At 38.3% G+C, this 26,375-nt stretch overlaps 1 protein-coding gene across 1 annotated transcript; it reads left to right on the plus strand.

Annotated features, from left to right (window-relative positions):
* On the plus strand, nt 1–26,161 carry LOC121336346 (guanine nucleotide-binding protein G(t) subunit alpha-3-like). Its single transcript, XM_041405397.1, has 8 exons — nt 1–118; nt 7,656–7,698; nt 11,773–11,914; nt 16,105–16,262; nt 20,130–20,258; nt 24,810–24,939; nt 25,135–25,288; nt 25,971–26,161. Exons 1-8 carry the CDS (start codon nt 1–3, stop codon nt 26,159–26,161), a joined length of 1,065 nt encoding a protein of 354 aa, XP_041261331.1.
* Nucleotides 26,162–26,375: the final 214 nt, after the last annotated feature.

Raw genomic sequence — 26,375 nt, forward strand, 5'->3', positions numbered from 1 at the left:
ATGGGCAGTGGAGCCAGTTCAGAGAGCAAGGACTCGGCCAGGAGATCCAGAGAACTGGAAAAGAAACTCCAGGAAGATGCAGAGAGGGAAGCCAGGACAGTCAAACTACTACTGTTGGGTAAATAGAATAAAAATTGTTCATAATGCTTTTCCATTGAGGGGTTGTTTTTCTCTGTATTTACATTTTAGTACTGTGAATTTCTCACCTCTCACTATTTTATTTGAAGACAATTCTGTAATATATGTTTAAAATATTTTCTGTTCTGACTCATGAAGTCACAAGGAATAGGCTGGAAATGGCTGCATGTATTCAATTTTAAATGCTATAAATCCTTTACTTTGAACATGTTTGAGAAATGAGAACTTGCTGTTAGAATAAATGTTGTGTTACAAACTTACAGAGAACCCAGCACACTCATCTCTTTTTTTCACGGATCTATATGCGTTCATTTGCAGGAAGATTAAGCTTGATAAAGGGTTACATAAAAATCCACATGTGTCGCAATATATTGATATTGTTTATCTTCCAAAGTGTTTCATTCCATTTTTTAAAGAAGGAGAAATAGATTTACAATGGCTTTTTTTTTGATGTATAATGGAGTGTGGAATGAGAAGTACTCAGATGAATACAGAAAAATATTCTCAAAAACTACTACTTTTAATCCCCACTATGATCAATTTAATAGCAGAAAGAGGCTGTGATGGCAAAAGAAAATACATTCTTTTTCTTGATACAGCTTTATTATTTTTTTCCCATTGTGCTGTGCAGTTTACAAGAAATATCTGAGAGCACATGAACACCACCACTGTCCTAATATTTTTCTTCTAACAACCTCCTGTAAAAGTTAACAGTGGTTTCTCCCAATGAATAGAAAAACAATCTTTGATCTTTGGAGTGTTTCTCTTTTTGCCTTTCTTGTAATTGCAGTTTTTGAAAATGGTTTTAAACTGACATTTATTCAGACAAACCTAGATTAGATAAAGTAAATCAACTCTGTTGTTTTGTGTCTTATGAAAAAGGCCTATTTATACCTGCTAAAAATCCAACAATTATTATTCAAAAAAAAAATAAGAGAAGAACATGCAGGTTTCTCAAATAATAATAGGAAAGCAGAAGTTTGATACTCTAGAAGTAACATCAGTATTTGCTTTGTGGCTTACAAAGCTTTCCAGTCCAGTTAAGAATAATATGAGTTTCTGTACCACAGTAATATAAAATATTGCTCCTAATGAGGAAAGCTTCAGTCAGTCAAAAAATCCCAGAAAAATATTTTCATTTAGAATTCCATAAATTTAAAGTAATTCATATCTGTTGTTGCAAAAAGAAATTGGGACACTGAGTTAGAGCCAGGATCCATCTAATTCAGCATCCTGTCTTTGACCTTATCCAACTTTATCCATAAGGAAAAAGTAAGAAATCCTTTAAGAGAAATGTATAGGATAAAGAGGAATTTTCCAGATGAAGAGGAATTTATGACTTAAGCAGTTTTATCTTCAAACTTTTATGCCCTTACAGTATTACTGAAGGCTGATTTAGAGCAGGACACCAAGTAAATTTATGCCTCCACACCGAACATATGTATGTATTTAGTATTAAGGACTTAAGTTTTAAATGTTTCCTAACGTATATAATCAGTCTTCTTCTGACACTATTGACAGCAGCCTTGAGATACTTTTAGTAAAATACTTCAAAATTCAACACAAGCTACATGAAAAAAACTTCTGTTATGTTCATTTCCAGCTATGTTCAAACCTGAACATAGTTCAGTTTCACTAGCTACACAAGCACTCTTTTCAAGAGACAAGATGATCATTTGGATCTGAAATACTTCTTTATGGATTTTTACAATATCTTCCTTTACTCACATGATAAAAAATTCAAAATTTTCAGTGGGTAATGTTTTGGAAAGCTTTTTTTCTCCTGAACAACAGGTCAGAAAGTCTTCATAAAAAACGTATTGAAGAGAGAAAAAAAATATGCTTAATAACCTAAATTTTCTTCTTAAAAAAATGAGGTGAATAAACTGTGTATTTGGAGCTTATTGAGCCACCAGAGAGAGTCTCTTGAACATCTGGAGTCAGAGATGCTGAAGCAATGTGCAGAACAGGCACCATATCCTTCCACAGGGGCTGTGTGAAATGGCCAGATAGGAAAGGATTAGATCTACCATGTTCAGATTTGTACCTGCTATCTTTCCACACCTCTGAAGTGATATCAGAAATGATACCAAAGTTAGAGTTCATAAATCAAGGGCAGCTTTGCTCAAGCCCACCTAGTCCTACCTAGTCCTAGCTTTCTGTTCAGTCAGACTTTATGTTGCCTTTATACTTCAGACCAGATGTCCTAGTTTCTTTTTGCAATAGAAAATGCATTGGTAGAAAATACTCAGAAAAAACAAAGATGTATGTCATAAACTTTTCAGTATAATCACTTTTTTCCTTACACCTAAAATGTTAAAAAAAGCAGTATATTCTGACTCTTTTCTGAAAGGATTATTTAAAATCTGTGTGGTGTCTCTACAGCCAGTAGATCCCCTTACAAAAACCAGAAATTATATTCAGAAAAAAAGACACTATGTTTGTTTATGTCAAGTTCTATCACCTAGACAAACACACAAACTGGGTTGAGGTGATTTACAGTTTATATGGTATGCACTTATAAACTGGGGGAGGAGGGAAATTATGTCATGTTCTGACGTTCCTCACAAGCTGGCCAGGAGCCAAGAGCGTTAAATCCTCTGTTCTAGGCGCTCCCATGCTGCCAAAGCCATCCCTTCCCCCAACATGTCCATGAATCTGGTCTCTATGTATTTATACTTCAAAAAGATCAGGTTGTTTTATGAGTCTGGAACAAACTCCAAGGTGAAGTTTTATTTCCTTTGTATTAGGGCTGTATCTGGCCTGCCACATCACCTGTAGTTTGCATTTTCTTTGTGGGATGCCAGCTTTCAATTTATAGGTGTGCAAAGCGCAGCACACATTCCAAACATGGCCAAAATAGTTGATGCTTACAGTGATGTTCCACAGAAATAAGAACTTAGCTTCAGTTTAAACAATCATTACATTTTTTACTTAGTTATTTTCAAAGTAGTACTCCATGTCTCATTGTCTACAGTTTTCAGTGTCAGGACAAAAGCCACCCTCAAAAGAACTGGTCATCCTCACCTCACCTTTTGGGGCACAACTCACACAATTTAATTTAAACATCTGCTTTAGGGGAGCAGAAATTGAAGCTGTTTCGTTTAGTTTTTGTAGCAAATATTTCTCTCCACTGACTGTAAGAGGCCTCTGGTAAGTCGTCTGAATGTAGAAATTTATAGTATAGATACTTAACACCAGTTAAATGAAACAGTCACTGTAGTACTGAAGCTTAACGTCCTGTTATTAATACCTAGTCTGAAAACACAGGGCTTGGGCACAAAGACAGCCCAACAATCCCAGTGATGGGAATATACTGATTTGCTTTTTTGGAGAGTAGGGCAGTATTTAATGATGTTATTTTCTCTCAAGAGTGTTAGATCTTGGATTTCTTTGTCTTGAGTTTCTTTCTCTCATATACTAAGTTTGTTGAGTCTCATAAGAGGACCAATATATGATTTCCATTCTAGTTCATAATATCCAGATTCTGAATGACACAGGTAAAGATTATGCAGGGGTGTGAAACCTTTTCTTATTTTATTTGAATATTTTCTTTTTTTTTAATTGAATATTTTTCTTATTTGAATATTTTCTTTGAATATTTGCTGTTTTATGTCATTGTCAGTGGTTTTTCTGACAGGTTTTAAACAAACTATTCAGCAAGGCTTTTTATTTCTCTGTGTTTAATTCTGGAAAGTTTTCTAAACTAAACCTTTCCTTCCACAGGAATAACAACTGTAAAGAGATAATAATTCTTTATCTAAGACACAAAAGCACCTTAATATGGAGGAACCTTCGTCAGTGTGTCAGCAGATGCTAATCTTGAAAGCTTGTACTCTCCACAATTATTCAAACAAATTCTGCATAGAAAAAAAAATGCCAAATCAGAGCTGAAGGCCTGGGTTCTGTTTCCCCTTGAATTTGTGAGATTCTCACTGGGTTTCAAAACACCTTCCTTTTCCTTATCTCTATTTCTGCTCTGTCTGCATGCCATAGTGTCATGCAGGGAAGAGGCTGAGCACTCCCAGAGCAGGAGGGAGATTTGTGTCGGGCTGCTGGGGGACAGCTCCTTTGCAGCCTTGCTGCATGACTGCTCTTCAGTCCCAGGATGCCCAGAACCATGGCAGGCTTGGGACATGGTGGGATGCGGCTCTGGAGTACCCAAAGTAAGAAGAGAAGCAGGTTACAGCCTGCCAGAGTTCAGTACCTCACTGAATGTGCCATGCACCGGGACATGGTGGAGGTGATCTCTGGGAAGAAGTGTCAGTGTTACCAGCAGTGGGGACATCTTTCAGCTCCCAGGAACAGTGCCAGTATTCTCTGTGCAGTTATCCATGTCAAAGGAATGGAGACTGAAATGAGGAGTAAATTTAAGCTAGATCTTAAAAAAGTCAAAATATAAAATATGGTGATGACAAAAATAAGGTGATGACTAAAGTATGGTGATGCCTGTCAGGTAGAGCTACAAATCTTCAGAGCTGACTGAACTTCTCAAAACTCTAATTAAGTTCTTTCTGAGCTTCAGGACAAAACTGTTTGTCCTAAATTCTTGTCTATGATTCAGAAAATCTAGGCTTGAAGCAGATGCCTTCAGCTCCCTGTGTAATCACTCTAGGTCTTTTGTGATGCACTTTCCCCCCTATTTCTGCAAGTAGAAATCCACTGCAGCAGGTGGAAATGCAGCCATAACCCTGGTTTTCCATACCAGAGACTGGCCAAAGAAGGAGGCTACATGGTGAAGGGAAGGAATTAAAAAAGCATCTGCAAATAAAATTATTCCTGACCCAGTTCTGGGGGTGAAAATGCTAAGATGATACTCCATGGTGAAACCAAAGTCTGAAAGTCACCTGCTGTTTAGATAAAAACATTATTTGGGTCATAAATTAAAGATGAGCAGAGGTAGAAAATTGCATCCAAAATATAGAAATCACATCTCTCACTGTATTTTAACAGTGTCTCTCGGATCTGGAAGAGAAGTTAATTCCTATATTATGTTTCCTGACATCTTTCCATGAGGTGAATGTATGAATTCTCTGAATGTACAGACTCCTCTTTTCCCTACAAAAAGTGTAACAAACACTACCTTGCAGACAGGGCTTTACCAAGTTCTTCATAAGGTCACTGAAAGGATAATAAATGATCTACAACAAATTTGCATTTTTTCCAAACTGTGGCAGATGGCAGCATCAGCCCACTTTGCATGGGCTTGTTTTTCTCTTGCACTTTCTACAATTTACATCACGGATTTCAGAAAATGCTTTGAGTATGGTTTGCTGTCTCTTGTGATTCATTTGAGTATATTAATCCCTGTCATTTGAGTACTGTTACCTTTACAGAATGTGTTTGAAAAGTCAGTAATCAGTTTGTTCTATTTATGAGAAGTCCTTGGTTAAAAAAACCTAGGCCTCAGATTTTGGTTTTGTCAGAAGTATTTGACACCATACCATGAGGGACAAGGTAATCTACCAAGAGATGCGATGAATCTTTTTGTACTTCAGCAGAGCTTTTGATACTTTCTCTCACAAGAGTTAAACATCCAGCTCACAGCTGGATAACCGAGTTACATGATGGGAGAGCAGCTGGCTCCTGGGCCAGGCACAAAGGTTACAGAGAGCGGGGGACATCACGCTGGGGACCTGTCACTGCTGGGGTCCCACCGGGCTCCATCCTCAGCCTGGTTCTCTTCAGCATCGTCTTCAATGACTTGGGTGCAGGGCTTGAAGGAATACTAAGGAAGTTTCTCAACAAAACTAAATTTGGATGAGCTGTCAATTCCCTCCCGGGCAGAGAGGCCCTGCAGAGAGATCTCAGCGAATTAGAGAGATGGGCACTCACCAACCACACAAAGTTGAGCCAGGGAAAGTGCTGGGTTCTGCACCTGGGGTGGGGCAGCCCTGGTTCTGTGCTTAGACTGGAGAATTAGAGACTGGAAAGCATTGCTGGGGAAAGGGATCTGGGGGTCCTGGTCAGTGGAAACCTGAACATGAGCCAGCAGTGCCCTGGCAGCCAGGAGGGCCAGCTCTGTCCTGGGGGATTCAGGCACAGCATCAGCAGCTAGGGAACAGAGCACAAATTCTGGTGATGAATATTTCAGTTTCTTCAAAATATGAAGAATATTTGTCACCTTGAGCCCTGTGTGCAGTTTTGGGCAGCACAATATAAAAAGTCATTAAGTTGTTAGAGAGCATCCAAAGGAGGGCCATGAGGATGGATGGTGAAGGGTCAGGAGAGAAATCATTGTGAGGAGCAGTTGAGATCTGCTCAGCCTGGAGAAGAGGAGACTGAGGGGGGATCTCACTGCAGTCATCAACATCCTCCTGAGGGGAAACAGACAGTCAGGTACTGATCACTTCAAGATCAGTGGCAGGACTTAAAGAAAGAGCATGAGGTTGTGTCAGGGGAGGTTTAGGCTGGATATCTTCACCCTGACCATGGTTGGGCACTGGAACAGCTCCCCAGGGCAGTGGTCACAGCACCAGCCTGCAGAGTTCAAGAAATGTTTGGACAATGCTCTCAGGCACAGGGTGTAATTCTTGATGGGTCTCGTGAGGACCAGCATATTCTCTAATTTATGAACCCTGTCCCAGGGATTCACTAAGTTAAATCTTCTCTTCAGGTGTTTTCAAAAGCCATCTCTTTTTTGCCAGCTCTTGCCAACCCTTATCACTCTCACTGACCGAAGATGATAGTCACTTGTGTTGATTTGCAATGGAAACACTTTGCATTGTGATTACTCACTTTCCATGAGATGAGAGTGCAAATTTGCAGTACATAATCTGGCCAGACCTATGCCCTAGTTTTTGTACTTGCTGTGTAAGCAAATGCCTGCAATTCCTCAGCAGCTGTGGGGTTTTCCTGCAGAATCATTCCCAAGCTGGAACCGGTGGACTGCTCTGCAGGTTTCCCACTTCCAGCCACAGTACTCCATGGCAGAATACTGCATGGCAGAGGAACAAAAAAACAGTGTCAAGACTTTTGCTCATATGCTGCCTCTGCATCATGAGCTAGACCATGTATAAATCTTTACATGTACCAATCTTTACACTGGTTTTCCAGTTGCTCACAGAAGATGGCTAAAGGGCACGGACCTGGCTCACTTGGCTTACAAAAGGTCATAATACAAATTAAAAGAGCAGCTACAAATCAGGTAATAATGGGACACTACCACAGGCTGTACTTTGTTCATGTTTCCCTGCCCATCTGCCAGAGATGAAATCAAAATATTATCCATATTTTATTTACTTGCTAACTAAAAATTCTGTCATTTTCTTTAATTGACTGAATATTCACTTCTTTTCAAGTGTCTCTTTCCTTTTCACTATCAATACTTTAACCCACACTTTGTTCTTTTTAAATCTAAATGGACATTAGGAAGGGTTCATACTTAATACAATGAGAAACTAAGACATCTGTACTTCTCTTCACAGATAGAAAATTCTGTGTTCCAGAGAGTTATTTTTAATACTTACTTCTTATTCATCTATCAATCATATCTTCTCAACATTCCCCTTCTGCAGGTGCTGGAGAGTCAGGAAAGAGCACTATTGTAAAGCAAATGAAGTAAGTATCTGAATATGCATATCAGCTGTTGAATTTGGTATTTGTAGTATAAGCTGTCTAGCTAAAGTCTTATTACAATATTTATGCTTATTTGAATAAAATGCAAAGAAATATCATTCAAATCAAGCTTCCATTCAAACACCCTGTAAAGAAAATCACCAAGTGCCTGAGACACACAGGTGGATTGGTAGTCAAATCTGAATGTCCAAATCATGCACTGGGCCCATGGATGGAGACCAGGGAATCTGCTTCCTTGGCTTTGGTGGGAGTTGCTGCAGTGGAAATATGATTGTAAGAGACAAGCAGTGATGGCTGAATCACCTGGCAGGCCCTGTCTCCAGCAGATGCCAGTGAAGAATGTTTGCAAATCATCAGAGCAGCCAAGCCAACACGCTTGTGCTGGATACCCTGGCAGTGTCTGATGATCTGTGGCTTGGAAACCATCCTGAGCTGGAGACAGCACCACTCTGTTCCTATAGCAGCCCTCATGTCTACTCCTAAATCTTTTGTTGAGCCAATGTAAACTAACAGCATCCACAGCATTCTACAGCAAGTAGTTCCACAGTTTAATTACACTTGGTGTAAATCATTTCTCCTATTAATTTCATTTTATTTCACTGTATTTCAAGAGTAAATATCAAAATATTCTCATTGTACCATAGAACTGAGAAGGGTTTCTTCCTGGGTTTTTTGGAGGGAGTAAGGTTATTTTTTCTTTGGGTTTTTTGGAGGGAGTAAGGTTTTTTTTTTTTTGGGTTTTTTTTTTTTTTTTTTTGTTTGTTTGGGGTTTTGTTGTTGTTGTTGTTGTTTTGTTTGCTTGTTTGCTTTTTTTTTTTTTTTTTTTTTGGGTTTTTTTTGTTTAATTTGTTTTTTCCCCCCAAAATGGCCTCTGAAGATCATTCTCAGTCTTCAGAGCTCCTGCTGAGGTTAAAAATGTCTCCCACAGGCCAGGAGAGAACACATTTAGCCACCAGCCTGCGCAGTGAGCAGCTGTTACCCACGATACCATGGGTAGGGACTGATGTAAGAACTGCTTTTAGTAAGAAAATTATCAACACAAAAATTTTTCATACACTAATCAATCTGGAAAAAAAAACCAGGCTGTACAAGCTGTTGTGCAGAAATCCCTGTTCTAATCTGGTTACAGAGATATTGTGAGTGCATAATAAATCTATTGCAAGAATAGCAGTAGATAGCTGTTTGTTCAAAGTACATAAGGTCCCTCACAGATTGAAGTCAGGAACTTCACTTTCCTTAACTTCAGAGGAAGGTTGAATCTCTCTACATGTGTGTGCTGATTTACAATTTAGTTTGACAATATTTTTATATATAGTAAAACAGGTTACAACTAAATTCACACACGTTTTTCTTTTAAGGGCAACCAAAATGCTAATTATGTATCTGGTTTAAATTAATAATCCACCAAAGTTCAAGGGACCATACTTGCACTGATTACAAATTCTCCTTTACTGCACAACCTGATAAAATATTGCTGTTGTGTCTATTCTTATTTTCATAGAGAGGTCTAGGTCTGATTTCTAAACCTGTCCAAATACAGAAAAAATTACACAGGGATTGCAGCTGTTTAGATTTGATTGCACTTTGTAAGCACCAATCTCTTCCTGTGCAAAAGTCAAGCAAACTTTTTAGGAAATGAGTGATACTATTATGAACTAAAGTTCCCCTACCTATTTATTATCTTCACCAATACCTATTTATTATCTTCAACAATGCATTTTAAAGAGTTAAGTAAAAAATATTAGGTCATAAGAACAAATTTCTACTATTTAAGCAACTCATTTTGTAATAAAGCAGATTCAGAACCATCCACCAAATACTTTGCTAACCTTTTTTTTACCAGTTAAATAGTAGATAAATTTATTTCTGGTTTGAGCTCCATGCAGGAGATCCTTCCTGCACAGCAAGCCATTGAGGTGTGTTGTACTCAAAGTTTCCCCAAGCAGGAGGAGACTGAAGATGTTCCTCTGAACTGAACACTTTGGGAACACTGATAAGATTTAATAGCATGGAGGAAGGGGAGAACACTGCAAAACTGAGAGTTATATATAAAGACTTGTGCATTTATGACCTGTCAAATTGATCACAAATATTAATTATTTTACAGGAAGAATGTTCACAAAAATTGTATTTTTTCATATAAAATGTCATATTTCTGTCACAACCAAGGATTTTAAAGGATTTTTTTCAGTGAAAGCTCCCAATATTAGTTGATTTTTTAAAATAAAGCATAACATTTTCTAAAGAACACTGATAGATGTTTACAAAAGAAATAATTTTGCTGAAAATAGTTGACAGCAAAATCATAGTAATTTTATAATTAATTTTCTACTTACTAAATCACATTTTTTTTAGTCTTAATCAAAGTTATATCCATCCACTAAGCTTTAAAAAATATCTTCTGATACTCAAAATACAGATATGCTGCAAGGCCCTTGCATAAAAAGATGAGGATGGTTATGAGAGCTATTAAAAAAACCCAAACCATCTCTGGAGTTCTGTGCTTCTAACTGCATAATTACTAGTGTGCAATCTAGTTTTTTAAAACCAAGTTGCATATCTCTGTAGTGTGCTCTTATTTAGCAGTATAAAGTTTTTACAAATAATTCAGTGACTGAAAAGCAGGAAGCAAAATATTTGGTAACTCATCACGCCTGTTGAGACTGAATCAAAGCCACCCATCTGATGAGAAGTCCTGCTTTTGTGAATAAAAACCTCAGAAGATTGCATCCATAAAATGGGGAGGGTCTCTGCTCCATGAGACTTTGTTTTTTCTTTCTCACAAGTTCAATAGGACTCTTTTGAATCTTGCAAAATTCATTCAAATTCATTATGAAAAGAGCAATCAAAAAAAAAAAAACCAAAATGGCATGGCTTCAAAAGAGAGTTCATGAAGTTGTCTGATCAAGTGATTGGAAAAACATTTTAAGAGATTTTTTTTTTTCCTACAGATGCTATTCCTACCAGCACAGGAATGTAACTTTTGAGTTTTCTGACACCCATAAATCAGAGAGCTGTTAAGACACATCAGTTGTCATCTGGGTTTTGTGTGTATGTGTGTGCATACGAGTGAATTGTTTCATGACAGGGCCGACTTGGCTACTTAGGTAGCTCTCTCCAGAGTGTATCTCAGACAAGATGGGGTAAAACACAAAACCCCACAGCCCAGAAATTCTGTATTTAATAGCCTTCGTCTCTGACCAGCTGAGGTGAGGAGGAATAGAGCCTTGGTTCCAGCAGCCAAAGCATTTCCAAGTCTGTTCATTGAGAGCACGCCAGGCCAAAGTGGGTGAAGATTTCATCCTTTTTCACAAGTCATGGAAAAAGAAGTCTCTGAGCTGTGACACTGATTTGGAGAACTTTAACCACATGCCATTCTCCAGTCAAGGAGGATTATGAAATTCTAATTCCTCTGTCAGAAAGATTACTGAAATTGATTACTAAGGCTCTTTACCCTATGGAGTAAAATTTAATTCTCCAAAGCCTGAAGATAATAAGAATAAGAGCTTGTTATAACTAGAAACTGTAGCTGATGCATAAAGAAATATTAATTTTTTTTCTTGTTTTCTTGATAAGTGCCTCCCAGTGCTGAAACATTAATTTTTCTATCTAGGTAAGATTCGGGATAAAAATCAGAATGACTGAACAAGCAGTGACAGACGATGACTAATACTGTAGTTTCCAATAGTAAAATATTTGGGATCTAAGTACAGAAATGTGTCTTGACCTATATCTCCAGGGATGGGTCTGGCTCTTGTTCTAGACTCCTACTTTGTTTTAGATTAACCCCCAGAAAAAACAGCATCTATTCACTCAAACTGGGTGCAGACAACTAACCTCACAAAGACAAAAACTGCTGTTTTCCTGTTCTAGCAGAATAGGCAGGTCAGCCATTGAAAAATGCTTTTCCAAGGGCCAGATGGATTCAATTCTTTCTCACATTAACTACAAAATGAGATCTAATCTAGTCTGATCTAATTTGTCTAATTTTTTTAATATATCCCTTAAGCCTTTTGTTGGTTTTTGGTTTTTTTTTTTTGTTTTTTTTTCCACCAGAATCATCCATAAAGACGGCTTCACCTATGAGGAACGCATGGAGTTCAGACCTATCATTTACAGTAACGCAGTGCAGTCTATCCTGGCCATTGTGAAAGCAATGACTAAGTTAGGAATCAGTTATGAAAACCCTGAGAGAATTGTGAGTATGACACCCTTTCTCTTGAAATAGCTATCGAAACAATTTTTTTTTTTTGTAATACAATAGTAGAGACTAGGAGAACAAGGAGGATCCAGTATTTTCTTTATGACAGTGGAAATTGAGTTCCATTTGAGTTACATGTGACAAAATGTCCTCACTTATTTTTATTTTCTCAAAACTGATGCCTAAATTTTGCACAAACTCCCATTTTGATTGATACAATTGAAACGTTCAAGTTGCAAAGACATTTAAAAAAAAAAAAAAAAAAAAAAAAAACAGAAAAAGGAAAAAAAACCTGAACAAACAGAACCTTTTCCTAGCTACTTCGTCACTTATTTATTGCTATTGAGAAATGTAAAAAATATTTTCCTTTTATGACCAAACCTTGGGGTTCAGCCATGTAAGGGGAGGTTATGTAGACATGTTGGGAGCATTTCAGTCTGTCATTGCTGCTGGAACAGAGACCTCCCTGCTGTGTGGATGCACTACTGACACACTGGCACCACAGGGAAGTGGGGTCCAACATTCCTGACACAGCCAAAAATCCTCTGCACAGGCAGATGGAGGCAAAGCCACAGGAAGAAGACCTGCAGTCTTCAGTCAATCACGCTGAATTTCCAAGGAAAGAAATAAAGGGAAAACTTTTATTCTCTGTGCAATTATTTAGTCTTTTAGCCTGTAATTCAGATCTTGCTGAGAATTTCTCAAATGCCTGTCAGAATATCAGTTGATTCAAGTTTTGGCAAATTCTGCTTAATCCCTAGAGGTTTATCTTGGAGGGAGTAACATCTGCTTATCTGAAAGAGCTTTACTTGTTCCAGAAGTCTACATTGCATTATAATGACATGTGATACTTTGACCTAGAAAATGATAAACAAAATCTTCAGAGGTTACTAGAGCTCATACTGGCATTTGACAAAATAGAAATTAAATATTTTCTACAAATGCAGGTCATTCAAACAAATGTAACAAGGCCCAAAAGCAGCAGCCAGAAAACAGGGCAATGTCAATGTGCTGTACTGCATAAAGAGCCATCAACCACCCTGCATGGCCCGAGCCATGGCTACAGCTGGACCTTGCAGCACTGGCCACAAGTCCTGCCTGGCTCAGCCCATGATCCCCACCATGTGGTGCAGACTTTGCCACCTGTTACTGAGATACTTTCTCCCTGTGCCCCAGTAATTCAGTCTCTTTTCTCAACCCTGACAAATTTCCTGAGGTATCTGTACAGGCTCACTCTCTGCCAGTTTCACAGATACCCTTTTCAAGGGACTTCACAGCACAGAGAAGTTGTAAAATAGCCTAGTCCATTTCTTAGCATCATACATAGCTAAACACAGAAAACACAACTTTTGTAAGTTTATCATTTACAGCACAGTCAGCTCACTCTTGCTGTCACTGCAGAAAAGGCTTCTAAGATCACAGTTTAATACAGTTGTATAGAATGCTTGCAGTGTCTGTCTTCTTTTCCCCCAGAATGACAGAAGAGCAACGTGGATGTGATTTCTAGAGAAAATAGAAATTTTTGTTACATTTATTTGAATTGCCACTAAACATTGCCTTTTCTTCCAAAAACCTCCAAAACCAGCTTACATTTCCCACAAAATCATAAGCAATTGATAAGCTTTAGTTGTTTTGATATAAGCTGTGATTTCAGCTGGACTTTGTTTTTGCTGTGCGTTCTGGTCCAGATTTAGCTGTTCAAAGTCATCTAGTTCAAGGACTGGGATTATCTTGGTCCCAAAAGCAACGTGCTTATCCTTGTTCCAGGTCTGCCTGCAAATACATCTTACTGGTATGGAAAAGGCCTTAACACTTAATTTAAACAACATCTTTTCAGGGGAGTGAGATAACTTTTCTCTCTAAAACATGATTCCAATCTATTTTAGTGCGAAAATCTTCTGAAGTCTTTGTAAATACCAGAGAGAAACAAAAAATTGTACAAATCAGTGTTCTAATGTGATAAATTCAATCTGCTGCTATCTTCCTTTATTATTGTCCTGGTTTAGGGCAAATTTTGGAGAGAACCTCTGAAGGGATTCCTCTAGAAAGTAGATTTAAGCAGCCTCTCCCCCAAATGGTTCAGGAAAATATTTCCTTGGAGAAAAGTGGAAAAACCTGTTTATTTAACAGGCAAAGCATTCACCAGCACAAAAAAAACCCCAAAAAACAAAACAAAAAAAAAAAAAAAAGAAAAAAAAAAAGAAAAATAAAGAACAATATTAAACGATAAAAGCTCTTGCTGCTCTGCAGAGATGGCAAACTCAGAAAGTCCCCTTGGTGGGCTGTAGCTCAGCTCACCCACTCTGTTATCAGTCTACCCAGCAATGGGAAATGCTGTGGCCCAGACCCAGCCCAGTGGGCCACAGGTGTGAGCTGCTGGTGCCCTTCTGGGTTTTCAGTCCAGAGCAGGTTTAAACAGGTGTAAAGAAAAAGAAAAACCACAGGTCAGGGAACTTCTCTGCCTCAGCTAGCTAAAAACTAACTAAAAGCAAAGGAGAGCTCTGTCCCGCTGTCTGTCCATCCGCAGGCAACACAGTCCAGGAGCGGGAATGTGGAGGAGCAGGTACAGTTTCTGATAACAAACGTTGCACTTCTCTCTCCCTTTCTCTCTCAGAACCAGCCTTAAAGGTGCAAAACTTATTTCTGGGCTAAGTAGATGAATGGGGATACAAACATCATAAAGTCACCCCAGGATATTTCACCTCTACTTCTTATTAGTCTTATTACCAGGACAATTATATAAGCACAAAAATCCACACTTGTCCCCTTTTGCATAATAAGCAATGAACATTTACCCTCTACATCTAGACACTCAGAGTTCAAGGCTTCTTACTATAGGTCACTCAACCTACAAATCCAGCCTAGTAAGTGGATAGCTGTAATCATTCCATGATATGTCATATCTTGAAGCAGAAAACGTTCCAGCTCTTATCTTTCTGCTGAACAAGTGTGCGCCCTGGAGACAAATGCGGGGCACACATGAGAGAGTGACTCGCTTCTGCTGATCCCAGCACTGCAGGAGGGCATGGGGGTGTAAATGGATCTGGTGCTGTTTGATGTAGAAGGGCTATTATCCTGCTGTCCTCCTCCCTCTTTCCAGTGAAGGCAATTTTCTAGTGGTTATTTCTTGGTTTTGTTTTTTTTCTTCCATGCCTACTCAATTTCTCTTTTTTTTTTTTTTTTTTTTTTTTTTCCCTATGCCTACTCAATTTCTCTTTCATAAAAAAATGCAGTGTTTAATTTTTGATATGTCTCTGACTTTTATAAATTTTCCACAAACTGCAGTCCTCATGAGACATAAAGATATAGCACATTCCTAAAATAAATTTGTTAAAAATTTTGTGAAGATGCTTCCTGGTTTTGAATAAAACATACTCCCTGCCAAAACAGTGTCTGTCAGAATCCATTTATGCTTTTGCAACCATTGACTGCAAGTCACTTGAGTTGTCTACTTCTATGACTAAGAAGGAGTTATATTTTATAATTATCCCTTGCTGTGGCAGTGTATCAAATGACTATTTTAATCATGCTCTTTATTTACAGTAAATTCCTAAGCTGTCAGCTACTGAAAAGAAATATTTTTAATTAAATAGATTATTTAAAATATTTTTTATTTTACTACAAAAGGAAAAAATTACAGAATAATATATTTAAAATATTTGGGATTTTATTCTGTACAGGTTTCTTCTTCTCCACATATGGGAAATGCATTCACAAGTTATAATCACTTTGTCATATTTCTTACTGGGGTCAAAAGCTGTACAAATACATTCAAAACCACCTTTAGATATAGATTTCTGCATTGATATAGTTATAATATGTTTCAAATTTAAATGTCCTTTTAAATTTAATTTTGATACCCTATTACTCTCTTAATATAAAAGCCTTCCATCCAAGTTGGACTATTTGTGAATGCCTATGGCAAGATGAAACTGAGCCCTCATATCAAAACAAAACAATCAAAGATGAAAACTCTGTGTATCACCATTTCAGCCTAACCTTGGCACTACTTAAAGGGAACTGAGTCTGTAAAAAGATGTTTACATGCATAGGCAAGTATAACAACCTGGAAAAACCAGTGAAAATGAGAAATTTTGCCCTTTCGACTCATTATAAACCCAGCTCGTCTTCAACAAGGTGAAGGGGCACAGCGCGCTTGCACAATATTTACTGAAATTTCTCTTTAGGAAGATGAAAAGAAGCTGTGTGCCATGGCAACAGCTCTGGAGGATGGCAGCATGTCTTCTGAGCTGGTTGAGCTCATCAAGCAGCTGTGGCGCGACGGCGGCACCCAGGCCTGCTTCGCGAGGGCGGCCGAGTACCAGCTCAGCGACTCGGCGGCATAGTAGGTGACACCAGCTGCTCAACAGCTGGCTTCTGCTGCTACAGTATCTGTCCCCCTTGCAGAACAGCCTGTGGAAACCATTGCTCGTTGTCCTGGAAAAATGAGTGGGTTGCTAAGGTTTATGGTATATCAGAAATGTTTGACCAGAGGAAAGAAGTGAAAATAAGGTTTCAGAAAGAATTATTTTTTTTTTCTATGGGTTTATTTGAATGGTTTAAAAAAAAAAAAAAAGAAGAAAAAAGAAAAAAAAGTGTATTCTCCCTCTGAGTATTTTAAAGATTGACAAAATGAGGGAAAGATGACTTGAAACAGCTCAGGTTTTACCTAGAGTGATACTTTGAATATGTTGCAAGATGTTAAATAAGTCTGGAGGAAACGATAAAAACTTTCCTCTAAACTAACCCTGCTGCATGGCAGGTGCTCCCTGGGCCATTACCACCCCTGCTGAACCAGTGGTGCTGCAGCTGCTCTCCAGCCTGACAGCCCAGGTCCCTTTCTGAGCCCTGGAGGTGCCAGAGAGATAAGCAGGGGGCTGACCAGGGCTGCTCAAACCCACCCCACAAAGGATCACCATCCAGCTGAGGCACATCTCTTACCTCAGCTGTATAAGTGACTTCAGACTTTTCAGGAGCCTCTGGCTTGGCTCCAGTCCTGCTTGGCTGCAGTCCTGCTTGGCTGCCTTCTCACGCAGCCCGTACACGCCATGGAGGGAGATGTCACTGGGTCAGAGTCTTCCCAGAGTGCTCAGGTCTGACGCCAGACCCAGGGCAGAGGTTTGTTCCAGCTGAGATCCATCTCCGCAGACCTGGAGGTGGAGGCTTCCCCACTCCTGGAGCTCCTCCTGCAGGCTGAGGGCACCTGCAGGGTGAAGCCTCCCAAGATGCTGGGTGTCCCTTCGTCAAGGCAGGAAAAGAAAGGCATGGCTGCATGTTGGACTTCAGGGGAAGTCATCTGTAGTTCAATAATTGTAGATATAGTGCAGGAAACATGCAGAGAAAATATTAACAATTCTTCATCTTTTTATATCTTCCAAACAAGAATGAAGATCTTTTGCAAAAGTCCTAAACAAAGAAAACATTGCTTATGTTGATTTGTGCCTGATTTGGCAGTATTTTATAGCAGTATTGTATTTTTATAAGGATGGTACAGAGCAATTTTTTTCTACAAAACCCTTTCTGATAGGTTCCACTGCCATTTCCACTGAAAGCTCAAACAAACTAGTCCTAATAAGTAAAAGGAAAATTGCCTCTTAAATTTAAAACAAAATTTAAACCCTGTTTACCAGCTAACATTTTTCTGTGTACCCTCTGCCAGGGAAATAAGCTTTGTTATCTACAAAGAAAATAGAAGAACCTAAATTAATTCCATTTCAGTGTTAATGTTTGTGTCCTGTTTTAACTTGAAATAGGTTTCAGTATTTAAGGAGGTTAATACAGATTTAAGGAGGTTAATGTAGATTGTGTAGTCATTATTTATTTCTAGACTTACATTAAAAACAGCTACAGTGAGATGCTTTTCATCTGCTTGAACATTTCTGCTAATTTCTTGAAAATGCTGCTTCTCTGCCTTCATCTTTTGGTACCTGATGCTTCTAAATTTCTAGCCTTTGGCTCTGAATCATTAAAATCAATTTAATGTTTGTCCTTACTGCTGGTCTTCTAATGATCAGTTCAAAGTCAGCCACAATCAACCATCTAATACTGCAGTTCAATTTCTTTTAAACCCCAAACCCTGTTTCTCAGTGCCTTGGAACCAGGTCCTACACAGAATCTTGATTAATGCTGTGTAAACTCTGACTTTTGGATGTTATGTTCGCTGAGATTTTTCATTATTAATTCATGCTAATGAAGTTTGATCACTGCTTTTCCTTGGTGTGTTTTAATTGAAAAAAAAAAAAAAAGACTTCTTCTGAATAATAGAAAAATTCCCTCTTTGTCAAATTTGGCTGGAATCTCTCCCTTAGACTCACCTGGAACTATTTCTGTCTTAAAATGGAATGATGGGCATGGAAGTGGAAAGATTGAGGTTATAAATTCTGACTTTACATGTCATTGTACAGCTACCAGCAGTACATGGTGCATCTTGCTAGCTCAGTCGTTTTCCTCTCGGGATAGGATTCCTGTCACCTCATCGAAGCCAAGGAAAGATCAACATTTACTGACCCACCAGCTCCATTCCCTCCTTTCCCAGTGAGGAGATGGTCTGCAGTTTCTCCTTGGAGCTGCCTACGGCTCTAGGAGGAGCCTGAAATTGCCTCCTGCTCCTTTAACTAGACAATTGACTTGGTCTAATTTTTTAATGCAATTACAATTGGCTGTGTTGAATTGAATTTAGGCATTTGTGGCTAAGAACTATCAGAACTTTATTTTATATTCAATGTTTATTTTAGTGCTTACATGTTTTATAAATATCAAAGCGCCTTTTGTTTCTGCCTTCCACAAAGGCGAGCTCAGATGAGTTTGCCTCAGGCCCTAGTCAGAAAGAAACAGAGCTATATTGCCTTTTTTCCCTTTCCCCAACAGATTGTTTCCTGGCCTCAAATAATGGGAAAACATTGAATTACTCAGATTAGATTCAACACCCCTTGCTGAATGGATACAGTTTATTCAACTTAAAATAAGAAAATCCCATTTCCAAACATTACTTGGAAGTATCCAAATGAAAGAGTCTAGCATTTTTAAATTTTTATTTTATTTTATTTTATTTTATTTTATTTTATCCTTTTATTTATTTTTTTAATTACAGATCTATTAAATATTGCACACAAGGATGATGATCAGTGAGGTTTCTTTTTAGAAGATTCTGGTTAAACTGAGCAGCAGAGCTTCTTGCTGGGCAGACTTAGTGTAGAAAGGAAAAAAAGAAGTCATGGAGCATAGCAGCCATTAGAGACACCGTGTTTGTTTGCCAGAGACATGAGGTTACAAATAGGAAGGTGCCAACTGAACACTGAAAACGCTTCAGCTATTGTGTGGCTTCTTGCTTTTGGCTTTGGTCTTTATTTGAATATTAGTAGCTAAAATGCAGGAAGTTACTCAGGCATCACCTTTTTCTTTTCCTTTTGTCAACTCATAATCCCTCTGCGCAGACTCCCAGATCAGCCAGTAGGATTCAGAGGCTCTGCCCAGCCACTTAAAGAAAGTTGTCTGCCCCTATAAGAGGCTGGAGAAGTGTTGGACAAAAACATGCTTCAAAGATGTGGTTTGGGTTGTCATATAATGTCGATTTTATCTCTGTAGACCAGAAGTAAAAGCAGATAATCCACAGTTTTTCAAGGGCTCTTAGGAATGCTAACCCACGGGATCCTCAACTTCATTGAAGCTTTTGGTTTCCACTAGAAAATATATATTTTTAAAATCACCATGTACCTTCTTGTAAATTGAGAGGTCTACAGGTAAAACAGCCCTTAAAAGTGAATTCCTCCAAAATATTATGCCCTCCCTTTAACTTAGGAAGGAAAATACTGTTGCAAACCATCTGACAGGCTGAGGTGATTCCTTGTGCATCTGCCTCCGCAGGATGCTTGTGGTTCTTGCCCTGAGGTAGCAATTCCCACCTGCTGAGAGAAAATGGCCAAAACCACTTTGCTGACAAGATGGTTTTCAAGCATTTCTAAGGAAAATAAGGATTTTCCTTAGCTGCAAATCTCAGAAAGATGTTTATTATGTGCAATTGAATTACACTTCTATATACAAGGAAAAAAAAAAGGCTCTGAATTGTGTAACACAGTTGTATAAAACCAACAGTACTGTGTTAAAATATGCATAACATATTTAAAAGAGGAAGAGGCTCAGTGTGGAGTGATTATGCAATGGACATTTCACTTTTTGAATTTATCAACCACCTTTTCTTTCTTACTCTCCCTAGTTACCTCAATGATTTGGACAGGTTGGCAATGCCAGACTATGTCCCTACTGAGCAAGATGTCCTGCACTCCCGAGTGCAGACAACTGGGATTATAGAGACTCAGTTTTCTTTCAAGGATTTAAATTTCAGGTATGAAAGCAATATTTTACAGTTTTCTTGGGTTTTATTTTTCTTAAGTATTTTCTTTCACAGGTATTGACTTTTAACAGGTGATATAATTGTGTTATCATTGAATCCAGTCTTATTCAACATTTTTACACCGTTGAAAAAGCAAGATATTTTATTATCAGTACTCCAACTTTGAGCATATAATGGACCATTACAAACAGGTCACAGAATAGTAGGTTCTAAAAGGGCATTTTTACATATGTAAATGTTTAAAAAGCTTTAGTTATATCCTGACATTTGAATAATTGTGCCATTTATGAAATTTGCCTACTTAAATGTCCTTAAGAGCATGCAAAAAACATTTGATGTCTCCCAATTTGCACACACTCTCAACCTTTCACTCTTCTTTTGAGAATGGAAATAACTATAACTGCTTTTAGCACAGGAATGCACTACAGTTGGCAAAAAAAATTGTCCCATTGGGAATTTCAGCATTATCAAGCATATCTTCATGCTCACTTAAGATAAAAACCAAAATGTTCAGAAAAAAATTTTTTGAAAATAATGCCTCTGAGAAATTTTACTGAAATATTTTGCATTTTTAGATATTCGAGTTCTAGTTATGCTTGGTGAACCAATTAAAAACATCTAATTGCACATGAAAATGGATTTAAATGAATTATTATCATTTCAGAGTTCTGTAATGCTTTTCTCTGTGGACTGAAATGCATTTAATTCTCAATTTAAATGCTGGGGTGCATATTGAGGAATGCAGTCTAGACAAGAAACTGCCTGTAGAGACAGACAGATTTATAAAGCATGAGGATTACAACTTTTACATTTTTCATTTGGCTTCTTTCTTTCTCCTCATGTGCCAATTAAGCATTCCCCAAACCATCTATGCTACCACACAGATCCTTTAACACAACAGAGATTGCACATACAAAATGAGATCCTGAAGTAGATGTCTTACAAATAAATAATTATCATCTATCAATAATCTGGTTATTCATGAAAATTCATGATTTTCCCACAAATGCTACAGTGCAATATCATGGACATCATCTTCTTTTTCTCTGATTAATGGATATCCAGATTTGTACATTGGAAATTTGAATGCCTTTAGTTGCAATCATAGTTCGTGTAAGAAATCAGTTCAGGGTGGAGGAAGAAACCACCAGAGGGAAATCCTCATTGACATGGATGCTATCAGCCCTGATATGAGAATATCAGCATTAGTGTTTGGGTCTAGCTGAAATGCATCTCAACTGGGAATTCAGTTTACAAAATTTAGTCTGAAAAATTTAATTTACAAAATTTAGTCTGCAAAAAACAGGAAGGCTCTTAAAGCCACCACAAACACAAACCCCACAGTTTTTGTCCTCTGCTGTACATCACAGTAGAGTTTTGTGAGTAAATTCATTGGTGGTTTCAGGCAGCTGAGTAATATTAGGTAAAATCACTACAAAGGAGTCTGAGGGGTTTGAGCTGCTAAAGGGGTGCAGAACAATTATAAATCCCTGTTAACCAGCCAGGTACTGCTACTTTGTATTGCCATGCAATAGCAATGCAAAACAGCAGGAGGATCCTGATGTCTCTGCACCAAGTTTGATAAGTACCATCGAAACATGTATAAAGAGGAACACTTGCACGTTCAGAGTGAGTTTTGGCTGATGTACTGATGGGGCTTCAGGTCACAAGCCATGAATGGAAACAAAAAACCCATGAACAGATGCCTAATTTACTAAACACTTGTCCCTTTACTGAACTGAATGAGACAGAAAATGTTTTGTATCTATGCAGTAAAAGTCTAAATCCCAGTACTGCTCCCAGGAACTGAATTACAGTTGCACAGAAAACATTGATTTTTATTTGCTCCTTACTTAGTGGTTACTTTGCTGGTTTAGAGCAATTTAGCTTCCATGTTCTCTTCAATTTATTTCACTAATGTTGACTTAAAGCTCAGAACATATTTAAATGTTTTTCAAAGGAGATCTGGTCTGCATGGGTCCTATTCTAGTGTCCTCTCTATTGGTGTGCTAGGAAGAGTTTGGCTGAAATCAGGCAAGATTTATTTTAATCTTCAGACCTCTCTTTGTGCATCACTGAAGGAATATATAGCTAATTCTGTATCTGCAGCTCAGTTTTTCAAGAGCAATTCTGGGAAAATATAGAGATATCTAGACTAGCTTTGACTATCTTGGTAAAACAAGATCACCTCATTTTCTACCATTTATGGAGGGACTTTGGTTTTACATGTGCGTGTGTTAAGTTCTGGGCTGAGAAAAGAGAAGCAAAAAAAGTTTGGTACAACAAAAACTGTCCCTAAGCATTGCCTCTTATCTTGGTCTTGTCCTTTTCAACTGACTTCTCACGAATATTCAAAGAGCTATATGCTAAAAGTTCCTAGGAAGTGAATACTGATTCACATGATTATGTATACTGAAACAAAACTTTCCTGAAGATTAAATTTTGTAGATTTTATTATTTGTTTTCCTGCCATAACCCTGATTTCAGAGTCATACACCACAAATCAAGAAAGGCATGTAATTATAGGTGACTTTTGAGTACTAATCAGAGACAAAAGTCAAGATTATTTGTGCTGACTGCACTCTTCAGTAGACCTTCTGAACTCAGTGAAGATATGCTTGGAAGAATGTAATTACTATTATCAAAATCTCGCTCCACAACAACTTCCTGATTTCCAAAATAATTCACTTTTATTGACACCCAATAAAAGAAAAAAATATTAAATGTTCCAGAAAAAAAAAAATTATTACTCCTCAGCTGCAGAAACAGTTCATTATGAGCACTGGAAAGGGTTTTAATTTTTCCTAAGAAGAATGAAAAATTATAAAAAATAACTTTTTTTAACATCAACTACACTGCTGATGGTGAAGGAAACAAAGGATTAAGATACTGCAAAAAAACCAATGTTTCAGTAACAAATTATTCTTGCTCTGTTTACTACTGACATGATTGTTTCTTAGTCAATCCCATTATATTTGTTGCTATAAGAATTGTTTAATTTTCAGATACTGCAGGACCCAAAGATCTAATGCATATTCTTGAAGGAAGGGGTAATCCAACAGGGGATTAGGTTTTACAGCATTAAATTCAACGACGGGGGCACAGGGAAAACTCATCTTGCACACTAGGAAACAGAAAACCTAAGGGCAGGCTAAATTTGATTTTTTATGCTTTCCCTGTTTTCTAATGCACTTGAAAAATCTTCAAGTTTGGCATCTTTTGTTTCAGAAAAACAGTGAAAAGAAAGCCCTAGCCCTTATCTGAAGAACTGCAAATGTGAGTGGGAGTTTTGGAAGCTAGGGCTAAGGACCCTAAGTAAGCCCCAGCTAGGTGTGCTCAGATGGCTTTGGGTCCCACAGAGAGTCCATATAGAGCTCATATGACACTACCCAAAGGTAGTAGCAATTCCTGGCAAAGGTGGAAGGAAATTATTGCAGGGAAGGACAATTCCTACCATTTCCACTGTACAAAGGAAGGGATTCCTGCTCTCTAGGAATTTGCTGCTTAAGAGCAGCTGATGAAGGTGAAGAGACTCTCCAAATGTGGGGTGCAGATTATGCAATGAGCTCAGTGATCAATCCAGGGCAGTGAGCAGATGGCAACACCTATTCATATACAGCTGGGGGCAATGTGTTACTGGCCTTCAGTCCTATGTCTTATTGGTCAATATGCCAGTTCACTGCAAGCAAAGCCATGAAGTGATAAATGATACTGAATCTGAGGGTCTTCTATCGATGTCTCAGAACTCTGCCCTAAATAAATCCTGGCCTGCAAGTCTCAGTGCTGCACTGAGCCCCACTTCCTCAACACTTCCTTTGCCGAGCCACTCAGGTTGGGAAGGACATTGAGACGCTTGAGCGCATCCAGAGGAGGCTACGAGGCTGGTGAGGGTCTTGGAGCACAAAGCCTGTGAGGAATGACTGAGGAAGCTAGGGGTGTTCAGCCTGGAGAAAAGGAGACCCAGAGGTGACCTTATCACTCTCTACAACTCCCTGAAAGTCGTCTGTGGTCAGGTGGGGTTGGTCTCTTTCTCCAGGCAGCGACTGGCAGAATGAGAGGACATAGTCTTAGGCTGCACCAAGGGAAATATAGGTTGGATATTAGGAAAAAATTTTTTACAGGAAGGGTGATAAAGTTCAGGAATGGCCTGCCTTGGGAGGTGGTAGAGTCACCATCCCTGGATGTGTTTAAAAAAAGACTGGATGTGGCACTCCATGCCATGGTTTAGTTGAAGTGTTAGGGCATGGGTTGGACTTGATGATCTTTAAGGTCTCTTCCAATCTTGTGATTCTGTGAACACAAAGTACCACACATAAGTACTGAGTATTAATCCTACATGCAGGCATCTAAGCCTTTTTATTTCATATTACACCCACTACAAAGCCATGAGTAACAACACACAGCACTCCTTGACCTTTTGGGGTAGAAACAGACCAATATTTGGAAAAGCTGGGTATTTGTCATTCATTTCATTTGAACTCCGTGCATTAAAAGCATGGTTACATCCTTATGCGTGCTTTACATGCTTTTTTTCCTGCAAAGGATGTTTGATGTGGGTGGACAACGATCAGAGAGAAAAAAGTGGATTCACTGCTTTGAAGGAGTTACTTGCATCATATTCTGTGCTGCACTCAGTGCCTATGACATGGTTCTGGTGGAAGATAAAGAAGTGGTGAGTCAGAACAGACAAACAACCCTTTTTGCTTTTAAGTTTTAATGTACTCTCTGATGGTACATTCCCATTCTCTGAGAACCATTTAAAGGCTATTACACTGTACTGGTTCTTTCCAGTAAAGAACATCTCAGTAAAAATGATGAATGGAGAAGAGATTTTTCAGTCTCATGTTTACCTTTTGCACCTCAACAGAACAGAATGCATGAAAGCCTTCATCTGTTCAACAGCATCTGCAACCATAAGTGCTTTGCAGCCACTTCCATTGTGCTGTTCCTAAACAAAAAAGACCTCTTTCAAGAGAAAATAACAAAAGTTCACCTGAATATCTGCTTTCCTGAGTACAATGGTAAGTTTGGAGTGTTCATGAGAAAACACATTCGGATGTTTTGTGTAGGCCATGAATCTAACACTGAGACTTTGAATCATGTCACCTATATATAAGTCTTTAAATAGTAAACCTCTTACCTAAGAGTGTCCTCATCAAAGAGTGGTATGAGACAGACACAGCCAGAATTCAACTCATCTCACCTACTCACCGTGTTTATCCTAGGTTGGGTTTATTTCTCTTCCTGGAGTTGCTTATTTCTGTCCATTGCGGGTAGAAGAAGCTGAGAATTTAAGTTTCAGATGGCTGTGATGGACCCAGCCAATATTTCAGTACAAGTCAGTATCTTATCACTCACACACACATCTCAACTGAATCCAGAATTTTTGCTCCTATTTTAAGAACTCATTCCATAAGGGTAGTCTGTCTTTTCTTGTATGTCAGAGTAGTGTCTACTGGAAATTTAAAAAAAAAAACCCAGATGTTCCCAGCTGATGCAAGAGAATATATATAAGGCTGTGTCAGAAATTTACAGAGAAGAAACAGTTTAGATACAAAATTTTCATACCTAAAGTATGAAGTTAATTCAAGTAGAAAGAAAAGGGGAAAAAAGACAGAAAACATTATTTATTCTCTTTTTGCAGTTGTGAGGAAGTACCAGTTAAAATGTGTCTTCTTTTTCTTTTACTTTTCTTTCCACTAGGACAAAATACATTTGAAGATGCTGCAAACTACATCAAGAAACAATTTCTAGACTTGAACATAAGGAAACAAGATAAAGAGATATATTGTCACTTGACCTGTGCCACAGACACTCAGAATGTCAAATTTGTTTTTGATGCAGTCACAGACATAATAATCAAAGAAAATCTGAAAGACTGTGGGCTTTTCTAACCATTCATTCTCTTGCTCAGAGCTTCAACCCGCTTTTTTCTCTTCATCTGATGTGCTGACTGAATTTAAAAAAAAATCCTCTAGGTTAGAAGCAATAGCAGTTAGACACCTGTTAGTATCAGTGGAGTGCTTCTTTTCTGCCTAAGCATTGCAGACCAACACAGACCTTCCAGATATCACAGGGAGATTTAAAAAAATCTTCCTGTTCCACAAA

This window comes from Onychostruthus taczanowskii, unplaced genomic scaffold (assembly GCF_017590055.1).
Source record: "Onychostruthus taczanowskii isolate IOZ18803 unplaced genomic scaffold, ASM1759005v1 scaffold23, whole genome shotgun sequence".
NCBI classification, from domain to species: Eukaryota; Metazoa; Chordata; class Aves; order Passeriformes; family Passeridae; genus Onychostruthus; species Onychostruthus taczanowskii.

Excerpts from the sequence above, each read along its gene's own strand:
- LOC121336346 (XM_041405397.1), top strand. The coding sequence starts at position 1 with ATGGGCAGTGGAGCCAGTTCAGAGAGCAAGGACTCGGCCAGGAGATCC. Across the intron at positions 24,940-25,134 it reads TGGTGGAAGATAAAGAAGTG|AACAGAATGCATGAAAGCCT; the intron begins GTGAGTCAGAAC and ends GCACCTCAACAG. Across the intron at positions 25,289-25,970 it reads CTGCTTTCCTGAGTACAATG|GACAAAATACATTTGAAGAT; the intron begins GTAAGTTTGGAG and ends TCTTTCCACTAG.